Below are 14,935 nucleotides of genomic sequence, written 5' to 3'. Positions count from 1 at the left end.
GGCATTTCCAGTGAAATGGAATAAAGTGACAGGAGAAGGGGGAAATTGCTGCTTAAGGCCCTGGAGAGTTGGTCCAAGCGGAGGTTGATGTCTCACAGTGGGAGGATGGCTTTGAATTGAAAATAAAGCTGGTCATCTCATAATGCCTTTATACAAATCTATGGTGCGACTGCACTGGGAGTACTATGTGCCGTTCCGGCCACCTCACCTCAACAAAGGACATCGTGGAGTTGGGGAAGGTTCAGAAGAAGGCGACCGAGCTGGTCAAAAGGGTGGAGCAACTCCCCTTTGAGGAAAGGAGAACACAGCAGAGAAATCCATCCATTCCTCATCTCCAGTCTCAGTCTGGTGCCGACATTCCACTCAGCAGTAGTTATTGCAAAGCATCTTCCCACTCAACTCCCTTCTGCAGACCACACTAGGCAAGAGTCTCTTCTGCAGACACCTGTCTGTCCTGCAGACAACCCACCCCAGTTCTCACCTCCCAAATCTCTCCTACTGGAATCCTCACTATTCTTGATCTCCACTCAGGGTCTTCTGATTTCCTGGGGGTGACTTTCTGCCAGGTGGCTCATCACTCACTGATGAACACCTTTTACCTCCCTGCCCTGAAGATCAAAATGCAACCTTCCATATTTCTACAAGGATATGGGGCACATCAAGAGGAGAGGTCCAACAATAGGAGTCTCCCAATTATTATTTCTATAGCATTATCCATGCTCATGCCGTTCCCAAGAACACCCCCTTCCCCCAAAACCCTCTGCAATGCGCAAGAGATCCTCTGCAGAGAAGTCACTGCAGAAAGGATTCCCAAAAGTAATCTCATACACGGAACTATGTGCCTGAAAATCCTATATAATCATGTCCAGACTTTCCAATCTTACACACTGAACTTCAAAAACCATATGGCCAAGAGCTACAAGCTTTAACAACCAATCCCTCTTCCCAGGGAACTCTGGGAATTGTAGCTTTGTAAGAGGACCAGGTACCTCCTAACAACCCTCAGCGCCCTTAATAAACTACGGTCCCAGAATCCTTTGGGAGAAGACATGGCTGTTTAAAGAGGTATCATTGTGTTTTAAATGTAATGTGTGACCATGGCATAGATAGGCTTTTGGTGTGATCCTGTAGAGATCTTTTTATGTTCAGAGACAGAAATATCATGCTGTTTTGCATGATTTGTACATTCAGCTGCTAGTTACTGTGTGAAATTGGCACGTAGGTGTTATTTTTAAGACCACCACTCCGGGCCTAAGAGCCATCATTAGTCATTGGGCATTGCTCTGTTATTCCTTTGCTGGGATTTAAAATGAATCAGTCCTCACATGTTTCATTTCCTGCTGAGGCTGCAAGGAGGTTCCCTTATGCTACATGTCCAATTATGACTTTATCACAGTAAGCACAGTGGGAAAATTACGATCAGATACTCTTAACATAACCAAATTAACTGCACTAAGCAAGAAAGCAAGGGATAGATTTCTCTGTTAGCAAGGCTCATCTAACATGACAGGATTCTAACACCACTCAATTCATTCTTAAGACCAAGGTCTCCAAGGCAGAGAGAAAATGAACAGCTTTCATACGGCAAAGTGGATCCACTGCTATTAAATACAGTTTTAGACAAGGAGTTGTATGCTTCAGACAGGCATCAAAAGAGAGGGGGAAGAATAATCCCCCCCCAAAAAAAAAAAACCAGGAATAATAACACTAAAAAAGGGAGGCGGCTCTTCTTGGAACTAATCAAAGAAAACGAGCTGTTCGTTAAACATGTCGTGTCTGCTTTCCGCTTAGGCAATTGAATGACCCTAACATTCCTAAGACTGTAGAAATAAGCGAATCAGGCAAATATTATAAGGCTAATCTAAAAACAGAAAAAGGCTATAACTGACAAATTATAAGTCCTAAATAAATCAGAGATAGGCAAGATGTTTTCATTCGAGGGCCACATTCTCTTCTGAGTTAAGATGTAGGGGGCCACATGCCAGCAGTGGAAGGGGCAGAAACCAGCCGCCTCTGCGAGAGGTCCAGACTCAGGCATAGGCAAACTCGTCCCTCCAGATGTTTTGGGACTACAACTCCCATCATCCCTAGCTAACAGGACCTGTGGTCAGAGATGATTGGAGTTGTAGTCCCAAAACATCTGGAAGGCCGAGTTTGCCTATGCCTGGTCCAGAGCGTGGCAACACAAAAAAGGGCCTTTTCTGCAGTGGCTCCCCATTTGTGGAATGCTCTCTCCAGGGAGGCTCGCCTGGCGCCTTCATTACATATCTTTAGATCCCCGGCAGAAACATTCATTTTCTCCCAGGTGTTTGACTAATTAAACAATCTATGGCCTTTTAAACCATGAAGGGGTATTGTTTTTTGTTTGTTATTATGTTACCGGTATGTTTCTTTGTGTTTTTATATATGAAAGGCAGTATAGAAATACAATAAATAAAAAAATGAAATAATAAAAAATAATAATCCAGAGATTAGTAGCAGCCTAGACCAGGAGGACTGACTTGGTTCCTAGGTTTCCAAGTCCTTACTTGCAGTCACACCTAGTAGCAGCTCCTACAGGCAAGAAGACAGGGCAAACACACACAAATGTTGCTATCTTTAATCAGATTATTCCTGGGGCGGGGACCTCAGCTCCTGAAACATAGATTAATTTTTGAACCAAACACAAAGCATAATGAAGAGGAAGGATAAAATCATTGCCTAGTGATACATTTCATATTTTGTTCACAAAAGTAACTATATGAGAGATGCTAATCAATATTATCTCCAAGATTCTCAACTTCACAACACCAACCTGGTGAATATTGTGTTTCCAGTATGATAAGAATTCAAATTAATTCATGCTAATTGTAATTCTAGCCTTAGAACAACAACAAAAAACACGAATATTGGCTTTTCAGTCCTTTTCACATTTGCATCAAAATTAGCATCGAAGCAGGTAACTTCTGTAGAACACACACAGAGTCAGGCAGGCAGAAATGAAAATTAATACAAATAACCTCTCCTCTCCTCAAGAATACTTCAGATGAACTAAAGAGATACAGGCCATATTCACATATCACACTAAACCAGGGGTATCTATGTGGCGTCCTTCAGGTGTCGTTAATTCCAATTTATTTTAAAAGGAACTCTTTATATATGAAGCCCACAGCGGGGTTTGAAGTTTAAGGAGGGGGGGTGGAAATTGTAGATTATATTAAGAAACCTGATGAAGAGGATGAAACTCAGTATGAGGGTACTTTAAAATGCAATTATATGTGATTACAATTATAAACATCGAGGGTCGGTGAGCAGGAACTCATTAGCATTGTAGAATAGGATTATACTTATCAAGTGTTAAAATGTAATTTTGAATCTTGAAACGAAATAAAATGCTAATATCAAGGAATTCCACCCTTTGGAATTTCCACATTTCCTAGTGGAAAGCGCGCCTGGTCATAGCAAGAGGAGCAAAGCCCAGTTCTCTGGTGGTCTTTTGGGTTCTGTCAATTAAGGCTGGATACTTCAACATTTCTGGCCAAAGGTTGATGGGCCCTTGGCTGATGAAGATCATGGGCGTGGAGCCTGAGAAGGTGTATAGAGTTAAGTCAAGGACCCACCACCATTTCTTCTGGCTCATAGCAGGCAAGAAAGTGCAGGAGCAGACAAATAAAACTGCAGCAGCAGCAGCAGCACTGAATCTGCATTCAGAGACACCCCTATATGCTGCAAGGGGCTTGGGCAGCTTCTACTGGGAAAGGGAGTCCAAAACTTGCCACCCATTGAAAAAGCAGTCATAAAAAGCGATTCTCATTTTAATATTAGACACTGAAATGCCATTTTATACCTCTTTTATTGAAAAACTGCTGCAATATTGCAAGTCACTGTGATTAATAATATCTCCAGACAAGAGAAATCTAATTATATATAATTTCTTATGCTTTTACAAGGTGATTTAAGAATACGTGAAGGAATGAAATTCTTTCATTTTAAGTCCAATACTGCCACCCAGTGTAGGATTTTGGTGGTTAAAGCTCAAGCAAATGGTTGCAAATCACACTTTATGTGGGGTGTGTGGAAGGAGATAATATAAGCCTTGGCTTTCCTCTCCCTCACATCCCCTTGAGGTAATTGGTTAGAAGGTGATTAACAAGTTAATAATAATAACAACAACAACGGCAACCAAAGCCATTCCTTTCTGCTTCTGTGTTAATCTGCATTTTAAAAAAATCAGGACTAAAATTTGTATTTCAATGCATTTTTGTAATGCATTTGCTCACAAAAGCCACATTTCTAAACAGTTTTTGACAGGGGTGTTTTTTTAAGCTTAGAACTGCATTGCTAAATTCAGAAGAGTCCAAATCCAAAAGAATAACAACAGTATGTTCTGATTCACACATTAGTCTGGGAAGTGCGGGATAGGTCAGTACAAACCAGAATCCACAAAATATCAGATTCCGACTTCAAAGTGCAACTATTGGAATGACAGTGTGATGATGTCAACAAGGCACCTGACACTTACAGAGCCAATTTTGCTTTGCTCCCAAAGGTTTGTTCCCCTTCCGCTAAAAGCGTAGGAAAGTGTTAACAAACCAACGAGTGAGAAAGCCCCACTTCTAAGAATAAAATTCAGCCTTTAGACTGCATCTCTGCAGGTAGATAAGGACCATCTGTTATGTAGGCCCCACTGTGTAATTTCAGCCACACTTAAAGGGAGGTAAGAAACAAGAGACGGCAGAAGCTAGAGGGGTAAGGTGCCACTTACCATGAAAAACTCCATTGTCCACCAAAAAATGCCGGCAGTACTGCAGACAAGTTCTCTTATCCAGGTTCCAGTAACTCATCCTTAGGAGGGTTTCTTCTCAGCATCAAAGACAATTCTCCTGCAAAATTAAGGAGGGGTAAGTGCCGGTAATGCGAAGGTAATTATTAAGTTGAAAGGAAGAACAATTCAGTGATATTAGTCCTAACAAAAGAATTCTTTGGGGATTATTTCTCATATATTAAAAAATAACAATAATTCCTGCTTTACTCAAAATGCTTCAGCAATTATTGGCTGGGGCTGGACAACTTCTAGTTATCTGCAATTAGCCCATCATCAAGGTGCTTAGGGTCACTTTCACAAAATTACCGCCCACTGATAGAAAGCAGGAAGAGAAACAGTTTGCATGGCAAGGGATATGGGTTTGACAATGCAGGTATTCAAGTATTCATTGCTTTCTCACCCCATCTCAGTGGAGGGAGGGAGGGAGGGAGGGAAGGAGGAGGGTGGTAGCCAGTCTCTGTTGGCAGACTAGGAGGCAAGGTGTTTTGAGTACAGAACTGTGTGCATTATGTCACCTGCACCTCCTAAGCTAGCCTGCTGCCCTTTAGGTGTGGTGATGGATGCTCTCCAATCTTTTCCTATAAGGTAAAGGGACCCCTGACCATTAGGTCCAGTCATGGGGTTGCGGCGCTCATCTCGCTGTATTGGCCGAGGGAGCCGGTGTACAGCTTCCAGGTCATGTGGCCAGCATGACTAAGCCGCTTCTGGCGAACCAGAGCAGCGCACGGAAATGCCGTTTACCTTCCCGCTGGAGCGGTGCCTATTTATCTACTTGCACTTGACATGCTTTCGAACTGCTAGGTTGGCAGGAGCAGGGACCGAGCAACGGGAGCTCACCCCGTTGCAGGGGTTCGAACCACCAACCTTCTGATCGGCAAGCCCTGGGCTCTGTGGTTTAACCCACAGCGCCACCCGCGTCCCATAATCTTTTCCTATAAAGGTAAAGGTAAAGGTACCCCTGCCCGTATGGGCCAGTCTTGACAGACTCTAGGGTTGTGCACCCATCTCACTCAAGAGGCCGGGGGCCAGCGCTGTCCGGAGACACTTCTGGGTCACGTGGTCAGCGTGACATCGCTGCTCTGGCGAGCCAGAGCCACACACGGAAACGCCGTTTACCTTCCCGCCAGTAAGCAGTCCCTATTTATCTACTTGCACCCGGAGGTGCTTTCGAACTGCTAGGTTGGCAGGCGCTGGGACCAAGCAACGGGAGTGCACCCCGCCGTGGGGATTCGAACCGCCAACCATGCGATCGGCAAGCCCTAGGTGCTGAGGCTTTTACCCACAGCGCCACCTGCGTCCGATTATCTTTTCCTATAGATCAAAGCAAAAGGTACTTTTATGCTCTGGTAGCTTTCATGCAGTATTTGCAGGATGAATAAAGCAGCTTCGTAAGTAAGCACACATTAAAGTTACTAGCCTGCCCTAAGGTGGCATCTCCAAGCCCCCTTCTCTGCCAGCAGGAAAATGCAGTATTGGCAATTTATTACCCTGCTTTCCACCAAGTGGGCAGCCCAAGGAGAGATGGAGACCAAAGGATGGGTTCCTTTCCTCTACAGCAAGCAAAGAAACCAAGAGGACCTTTCTTGCAGAGATCCGCCCTTCTTCTTCTACAAGCCTGCTTATTTCTCTGCTTTAAATCCCCTGTTGTCTATGGCTGCCAGGTGAGCTGCAAAATGCAAAGTTGCAACAGTCTCCACCTAGACTGAGATATTGTGTTACAGCAGGGCTGGGGAACCCAGAGCCCTCTAAATGTTTTCAGATAGCAGCTCCTGTCATCCCTGGGCCTTGCTGAGTGGGGCTGAAGAAAGCTGGAGCCCAACAGCAAATCAGGGTAGTCCCTCCAAGTGTCCCTATGTTCCAGGGACAGTCCCTGATTTAGAGAAGCCACCCCGGTTTCTGACTTGATCCCAGAATGCCCCACTTTTCCTTAGGACATCCCTATTTTCACTGGAGAAATGTTGGAGGGTATGGAGTTATCCGACCCCTGAGTTGTCTGAAGGCAGCATTGTATAGGGATTTGTTTTTTTATAAAAAAAGTTTAATGTTTTCATATCTTTTTATAAATGTTGGAAGCCCAGTCAGATGGATGGGGGATAAATACAGTCATACCTCGGGTTACAGACACTTTGGGTTGTGCGATTTCGGGTTGCGCTCCGCGCCAAACCCAGAAGTACCAGAAAGGGTTACTTCTGGGTTTTGGCACTTGCGCATGCGCAGAAGTCCAAATCACAACCTGTGTGTGTGCAGACGTGGTGCTGCGGGTTGCAAACGTGCTTCCCGTATGGATCACGTTTGCAACCTGAGCATCCACTGTAGTAAAATTATTATTATGGAATGGGACGTCCCTATTTTCATCAGAGAAATGTTGGAGGGTATGTCAGGGGTCACAGATTCTCCACCATTAAAATAATGGGTACATCATAGAATCGTACCGTTGGAAGGGACCACAAGGGACATCTAGTCCAACCCCCTGAAATGCAGGAATCTTTTGTGTTCAATGTGGGGCTTGAACCGACAACCCTAATATTAAGAGTTTCACACTCTACCGACTGACCTATCTTTTCAGTGTGCAAGAAGGTTCTGTTCCGGCCTTGGATTTAGCAACTTGCCTGCTTTATATTCTAGTGTGACCACAGACCTGAATCCAGGATGGAGCTATGCAAGCAAAAGCCACAGTGGTGCTGTTAAGAACTTCAGCTTTGGAGAACCAAAGCTCCAGAGATACAAGGGGTAGATTTAGCCCCTTATCCAATGGTGTTCCCAAATGCATCCCTCTGCAGTTTCTCCCCTTTGCATGAACTATGGAAAGAATGACTGCACATGGAGATGCTCTTATGGCTGCTCTGTCCCTGATGGTGTAAAGCCATATTCCACAAGGAAATGCAATGCATCCATTCCCCCCCCCCCCCGTACCGGCATATACAATATACAAGCCCTCCCTCCAGACATACCATAGGGGCAGGTGTTTTGCTAGCTACTCGTGAGAGTTCCAATGAAAACACATAATGAGCAAACTCATAAACAAGGCCAATGCAGTGAAATATCTATGTGAAGCTGAAGATACTGGTACCAAAAGGGGAGGAAACCACCTCCATTAAAAAAACAAAAACAATTACCCTCCATCAGCTTCTATGGTTTTGTCCATTGTTTGGAGCCAGGACCCCAAACAATGCAAACAATTGCCACTGTTATTTTCAGGGACTAACATATAACTCATTAAGAAGTCGACCATTGGATTTCTCTCCACAAGGCTTCCTTTGTTCCCATAATCTCATTCAATTCATTTTTGAGAACTCTTTTCTTTAATCCTACAAATGATGCCTTGCAAAATGCAGTTTGCTCAATGCAGGGAGGTATTTTTAAGGCCAAGCTTTCAAATATGTGAATAGAGGGGAAATTGAAGTAACTGCCACATCACTTCATAATAGACAAACCGTTGGTCCGTCTAGCTGAATGCTATCTACTCCAGCTATGATTGGCAGCAGCCCTCTGGGGTTTAAGGTCTTTCTCAGCCTGATCTGGCTTGAACCCGGGACTTCTTTGCATGCAAACCGTGCCATCCTGCAGCTCTTTCCTAGGACAGGAGTTGCAGACTAAAAGCAATCCCAAGCCATTTGGGGGAAACAAATCAACATCAACATCAACTTGATGAGCCTCTTGCATAAGTACCGTATTTTTTGCTCTATAAGACTCACTTTGTCCCTCCTAAAAAGTAAGGGGGAATGTGTGTGCGTCTTATGGAGCAAATGCAGGCTGCACAGCTATCACAGAAGCCAGAACAGCAAGAGGGATTGCTGCTTTCACTGCGCAGCAATCCCTCTTGCTGTTCTGGCTTCTGAGATTCAGAATATTTTTTTTCTCGTTTTCCTCCTCCAAAAACTAGGTGCGACTTGTGGTCTGGTGTGTCTTATAGAGCGAAAAATACGGTAACTAAAAACCCTAGGTTTCACTGATAAATTGTAACAAGTATGGTCACACTGAAAGGAAGGAAACAGATACAGGCTATCCTTTTTTTAGTTCAAAGGATGAAGGGAATCAGGGAAAGAACTGGGTGTTTTAGCAGGGAGTGGAAAGTTGTTGCTTGGATTCTAGGTCTACCTACAGCCAGCAGCCCACTGAGAAAAAACAGAGAGATAGACCCAGCTTCTCAAGACGGGTCTAGTAAAACAGCTTGTTTGTCTGTTTATTTGTTTGTTGGTAACCATACATACTTTGCCTCCACATAAACATATGAACAAACAAAAAACCCTGCAGATGCCCTCAAGACCCATTATAAGATTGACTCTATGAGTACACCAAATATTAGTCAAATACCCTCTGTTTCTATTCTCAGTTTAACCTTTAATGCATTTTACCTTGCGAAGCACCCTGAGATCGGCAGATGAAGGGCAGTGATATGATAGCCATGTTCAAATATATAAAAGGATGTCACATAGAGGAGGGAGAAAGGTTGTTTTCTGCTACTCCAGAGAAGCGGACACGGAGCAATGGATCCAAACTACAAGAAAGAAGATTCCACCTAAACATTAGGAAGAACTTCCTGACAGTAAGAGCTGTTTGACAGTGGAATTTGCTGCCAAGGAGTGTGGTGGAGTCTCCTTCTTTGGAGGTCTTTAAGCAGAGGCTTGACAACCATATGTCAGGAGTGCTCTGATGGTGTTTCCTGCTTGGCAGGGGGTTGGACTCGATGGCCCTTGTGGTCTCTTCCAACTATGATTCTATGATTCTATGAAGACCCATTATAAGATGGATTCTATGAGTACACCAAATATTAGTCAAATACCCTCTGTTTCTATTCTCAGTTTAACCTTTAATGCATTTTACCTTGTGAAGCACCCTGAGATCGTCAGATGAAGGGCAGTATGTAAGTTTTATCAATGATAATAATAAAATAATTTTAGAGCAAACCTACAAAAATTGCTGGGCTTCTTCCAGTTTGGAAGAATCTTTTAGTGTGGTAAAGGTAAAAGTAAAGGGACCCCTGACCGTTAGGTCCAGTCACGGATCACTCTGGGGCTGCGGCGCTCATCTCGCTTTATTGGCCAAGGGAGCTGGCGTACAGCTTCCGGGTCATGTGGCCAGCATGACTAAGCCGCTTCTGGTGAACCAGAGCAGCACACGGAAACGCCGTTTACCTTTATCTACTTGCACTTTGACGTGCTTTCAAACTGATAGGTTGGCAGAAGCAGGGACCGAGCAACAGGAGTTCACCTCGTCACAGGGATTCAAACCACCAACCTTCTGATCGGCAAGTCCTAGGCTCTGTGGTTTAACCCACAGTGCCACCCACAATTCACATATCCGCTTTCAGCCTGACCAGTTCCATCTAGCTTGGCTTGCTGAATCTACTGCCAAGATGGCTAGAGAGACTGCAAGATGCTACGAACCAACTCTCATTCTGTTCTTACTTCCCAGAAATCAAAGAGGCAGGAGGCACATTTAATTTAGACAATATTACTGCCAATCACAGCACGCTCTCCCTGGAAGCCTTGTCCTGCTCCAAAGCAAAAGGAAGTTATCTAGGAACAATTTAAGTAACGTGTGCATGTTAAGCTGGGCTAGAGGATTAATGGACGCTTCTTGCAACCTTCCAGGGGATGCAGACATCAAAAGAACCTCCTAGACAAGCCTGAAAACAGCAAGAGAGGGAATGTACAATTTGTTGTCATCAAATTACAACAACAAAACATCCACAACAGCAAAAACAAGAGCCTTCTGGTCAAAGAATCAAGATGAAATCAACCAGATTTACACCAACTATAATAACTCAGTATCTCCATAGAACCCTGTGATTAAATGCTGAAAGAATCTGAACTAGTCTAATTAGTTTTTGCCATCCAATAGATGGGATAAGATGTCTGTAACAGAATGCCAGTGACCCTGCCGTTGGGGGAAACACACAAAGAATCACAGTATAGGAAGAGAGAGGGATTATTTTCTGAGAAATATTTAAGAAGACCACTTAGGCAAAGGGGTGGGAAACCTGTGGCCAGTTAGGAGGCTTTAGCTGCTAGTCTCCATCTTGTGTTCAAGAGTGAACCAAAGATGGATTTACCTAAGCCAAAAGACCCTGGGAAAAGATCCTTTTGTCTTGACCTCATTGACCTTCTTGCCAGTAAGGATCCAGACACTTCATTTGATTCACCAGAAAGCCATTGGCAATAAGGCAAAATGATTTGTAAGCAAAAGGTCACCAGATACAGGTTTTGTATCAAAAAGCCCTTGCATCTGGAGACGAGCATCCTCAACAAACCAGGAATTCCATAGAAATGAAGATGCAAACCCCACAGAACAATAGAGTCTGCGGACTAGACAGCTGGACTCACCAAGAAGCCACCAGCCACAGTCATTGTTCTTCATAGGTCCATTCAGGAGGACCATCCACAGATGAGTCATTCTTGTTACTTGAAGTGCCCCAATCTACCTCTAACCAGAACCTGTCCCAATACACTATGCCTAAAGCTTCTCCCCAACGGCCAAGCACACACACATACCTGGATTTTAACCCATCTGCTCCATTCATTCCCTCATTTTGACCCCATCTCACAGGTCATCTTGCCAAGTCACCTAGACACACTTTTGGATTCCCAAGAAACTGATTTAAGATCAGGTTTTTAACCTTGCTGTGTATATGTCATCTCTGTGGGCCCTATGTCTCTATGCTGTCACCCTGAGCAAGCTCCCTGCATACCCCAGAAACAACCACTGGACTTCAGACCCAAGGCTTGATGAAGTGTCCATGCCTGAGATCCTGTTTACTAATAAGGATCTGAAATCATGTTGGGCACAGACTCCAGACCTCAAAACCTAGGTCTCAGCTTCTTTTAAATAAATACCTTCTTTTTTCTATAATCTTTCTGAGGCCCATCTGACAAAAAGAAAACTACGCTAAGAAACTACTGGGAAAGATCTGCCCGACAACCTCCATCAGAGCAAGCCCTACATGAGGGCTTCTGCCTGTGCAATGGGGCTTTTCCCTCCTTTCCTCCCCCTGCATCCCTCAACACCCCCAATAGTGGTTCGTGAGGAGCTGGGAGAACCCCCAGAACAGCACATGGGGAAGGAGAAGGGGGATATCTAGGCAAAGAGGGCTCCTCCGGGTGACAATATCTTTTTGCACCAGGTCAGTGAGGACCACTTGCTTTTTAAAATTCTCCTGTATTTACAGAATTCCCTGTGCGCCTTTTGGACTGTATCTGTAGGTTTCCCCCTCTGTATCAAATAAGTGTTGTTTACTTTTTATAATACACAGAACATGGATCTCCCTTGGATGGTTCTGGACTCTCCTTCCTTGCAGGTTTCGAAGCAGAGGCTGGATGGCCATCTGTCATAGATGCTTTAGTTGAGTTTCCTATATTGCAGGGGGTTGCACCAGAACAGGGGTCCCCAACCTGTGGCCCATCAGCTCCAGAAATTGCTTCTGTGCATGCCCAGACGCCGAAAATCACATCTGCGCATGTCCGTGGTGTTGGGAATTGCTTCTGTGCATGCCCAGACGCCGAAAATCACATCTGCGCATGTCCGTGGTGTTGGGAATTGCTTCTGTGCATGCCCAGACGCCGAAAATCGCTTCTGTGCAGGCGCGATTTTTTGCATCTAGGCATGTGCAGAAGCGATTTCTGGCGCCACGGACATGCGCAGACGCGATTTCCAGTGTCGCGCTGTGCTGGTCCAGCCCATGCAGTGGGATTGATCCGGCCCATGCCCGGTAAGCCTTGCCAACCCCTGCACTAGAACATGGATAGGCAAACTAAGGCCTGGGGGCCGGATCCGGCCCAATCGCCTTCTCAATCCGACCCACAAATGGTCTGGGAATCAGTGTGTTTTTACATGAGTAGAATGTGTGCTTTTATTTAAAATGCATCCCTGGGTTATTTGTGGGCCGTAGGAATTCATTCTTTTTTTCTTTTTTTAAAAAAATATAGTCTGGCCCTCCACAAGGTCTGAGGGACAGTGGACCAGCCCCCTGCTGAAAAAGTTTGCTGACCCCTGCACTAGAAAGATGGCCTTTGGGGTCCCTTCCAGCTTCATGATTGTATGTTTTTCTGCTTCAACCATCTTTTATTATGTTCCTATCATTTTATGTCATTGTATTTTGTATAAATTATTAAAAAATACAAATAAACCATGTTCCATTTACAAACAAAACATTTAAATAGCTACCTTTCTACCGGTAGGCATGGGGGGGTGGCATGGGTTTAGCCAGGATTTTTGTTGGGGAGGGCAGGCTTTTGTTAGGGGGCAGAACCTAACAAATTGTATTGATTTTTTACTTGCCCTGCTCCCCCGGGCTATTTCCGGGGGGAAACAGGAAGGAAACAAGGTCAGAAGGGGGCCATGGTCGGAAAAAGATTGGGAAGCACTGGTTTAGACCACAGCGTCACCCGCGTCCCTTATGTTTTATGTAGAAGGTACATGGTGGACCAGCTGAGGGGAAATTGGCTCATTAGCCTGCTGAACTGTTTCAAGGAACAAACAGTCCTACGAATGCTTCCTTGGCTGCCACATGCAACCTGAAAGATACAGTGGTACCTCGGGTTAAGAACTTAATTCGTTCTGGAGGTCCGTTCTTAACCTGAAAATGTTCTTAACCTGAAGTACCACTTTAGCTAATGGGGCCTCCTGCTGCCACCGCACTGCCGCCGCCGTGCGATTTCTGTTCTCATCCTGAAGCAAAGTTCTTAACCTGAGGTACTATTTCTGGGTTAGTGGAGTCTGTAACCTGAAGAGTCTGTAACCTGAGGTACCACTGTACTGTAGCTCAGACCTAGTAGAGGAATTATCAACAAGGTTGAAAACAGAGTCATAATCCTCCTCTCATCTTTTTGCTAAGGTTCAAAGAGCTTAAATGCATTAAAATGAGAGGCTCACTGGGTGAGGAGATAACTAATCTCCTCTTCCTTCAATGCCTCCCACCCCACCCCCCAATCTTTTGTTTCAATTCTATCAGTCAAATATATTGCCTGGTCAGCAGGGAATCCTATTGATCGGCACAGATGGCTATTTAACGCTCTCTTTTCCCACAGCCAGAGCCCAAGTCTGTACAACCCAACTGAAACAGCAGGCACACAAAGACACTGAACACGTTCCAATTAGAGTAGCTCCTTTTCTTGGCCGATATTTCGCAAAGTGTCCCAGAAATAGCCGCAATTGAACCAAAGAGCAATGCTGCAAGCCCCAGCCAGCAAGGCCAACATTTGGGGACGATGAAAGCTATAGTCTAATAATATCTGGAAGACTATAAGTTTCCTCAAAGTTACCATAAAAGTATAAAGTATTTTTTTTTTAGGTAGTCTAAATCTTGCTACAAAACAACCACACAACAATATAGCCACAACTATATTGGTTTTGCAAACCCTTTTGAAGAGTAGAGCAGAGAAAGAGAAAGAGAAAGAGAAAGAGAGATCAACGAGGAGGTTACTCTATTACTTCCAGGTCACTGCTGCATCTTGGACAAAGCTGTATGTTCCAGCTTCATGAAGTGAGGTAATACAAAGGGGGGCATGTATCATGAGTGAATGTATCATGGGGGAGAGACGCACAGAGATGCAGGATTGACTTATGGCTCCTCATATACATTAAGAGTGAACTGGTTAAGGCCGCATAGATGTGCTCCATGTGTGTGTGTACAGGAGAAATACAAGCAGAAAGCATGCACAGCGGAAAGCAGTGAAGACCTTTGCCACTCACCAGGGCCAGCCTCCCCATTCCCCATACCGAAACCAGCTGAGCTACAACCAGAGTGATGGGACAGCATCTTCCTCAGCACCTGAACACCACAGACTAGATGAGGGACCACAGGGCAAGCTGCATGCCCTATAAAGTTCTGTGTTCCCACGCTTACCTGCCACCATTCCTTGCTAGCCAGAATCTGCCACCTAAGGCAGGTGCCTCACTCTGTCTAACGGTAGGGCCATGCAATAGGGCGGGGGGGGGATGGAGCTGCCACTTTGCTTTTTCAAATAACGAGATTTCAAACGTGGCATTCTCCCACAGTCCATTCTAGCACCTTAGGGTTTTACCAGGTCATTCTGCTGTGTGCACACTGCACCAGACATACCAAACATTTGAAGCACATGGCTGCCAAAGAATCCTGAGAACTATAGCTTACCCCTCGCAGAGCTACAGTCC

At 44.8% G+C, this 14,935-nt stretch overlaps 1 protein-coding gene across 7 annotated transcripts in view; it reads right to left on the bottom strand.

Moving 5' to 3' along the window:
* Positions 1-14,935, bottom strand: part of PLCH1 (phospholipase C eta 1) — a 144,542-nt gene that overhangs the window by 118,029 nt on the left and 11,578 nt on the right. For all 7 annotated transcript variants that reach the window (XM_077929851.1, XM_077929858.1, XM_077929855.1 and 4 more), the window contains exon 2: positions 4,745-4,862. In XM_077929851.1, the coding sequence (XP_077785977.1) occupies positions 4,745-4,823 (79 nt within the window). In that variant the 5' untranslated portion in view covers positions 4,824-4,862. The remainder of the gene's footprint in view (positions 1-4,744; positions 4,863-14,935) is intronic.

The sequence above is a fragment of the Podarcis muralis genome, chromosome 6 (assembly GCF_964188315.1).
Source record: "Podarcis muralis chromosome 6, rPodMur119.hap1.1, whole genome shotgun sequence".
NCBI classification, from domain to species: Eukaryota; Metazoa; Chordata; class Lepidosauria; order Squamata; family Lacertidae; genus Podarcis; species Podarcis muralis.
Note: the sequence above shows the minus strand (reverse complement) of the source record. Positions and strands in the feature narration are given on the sequence as shown.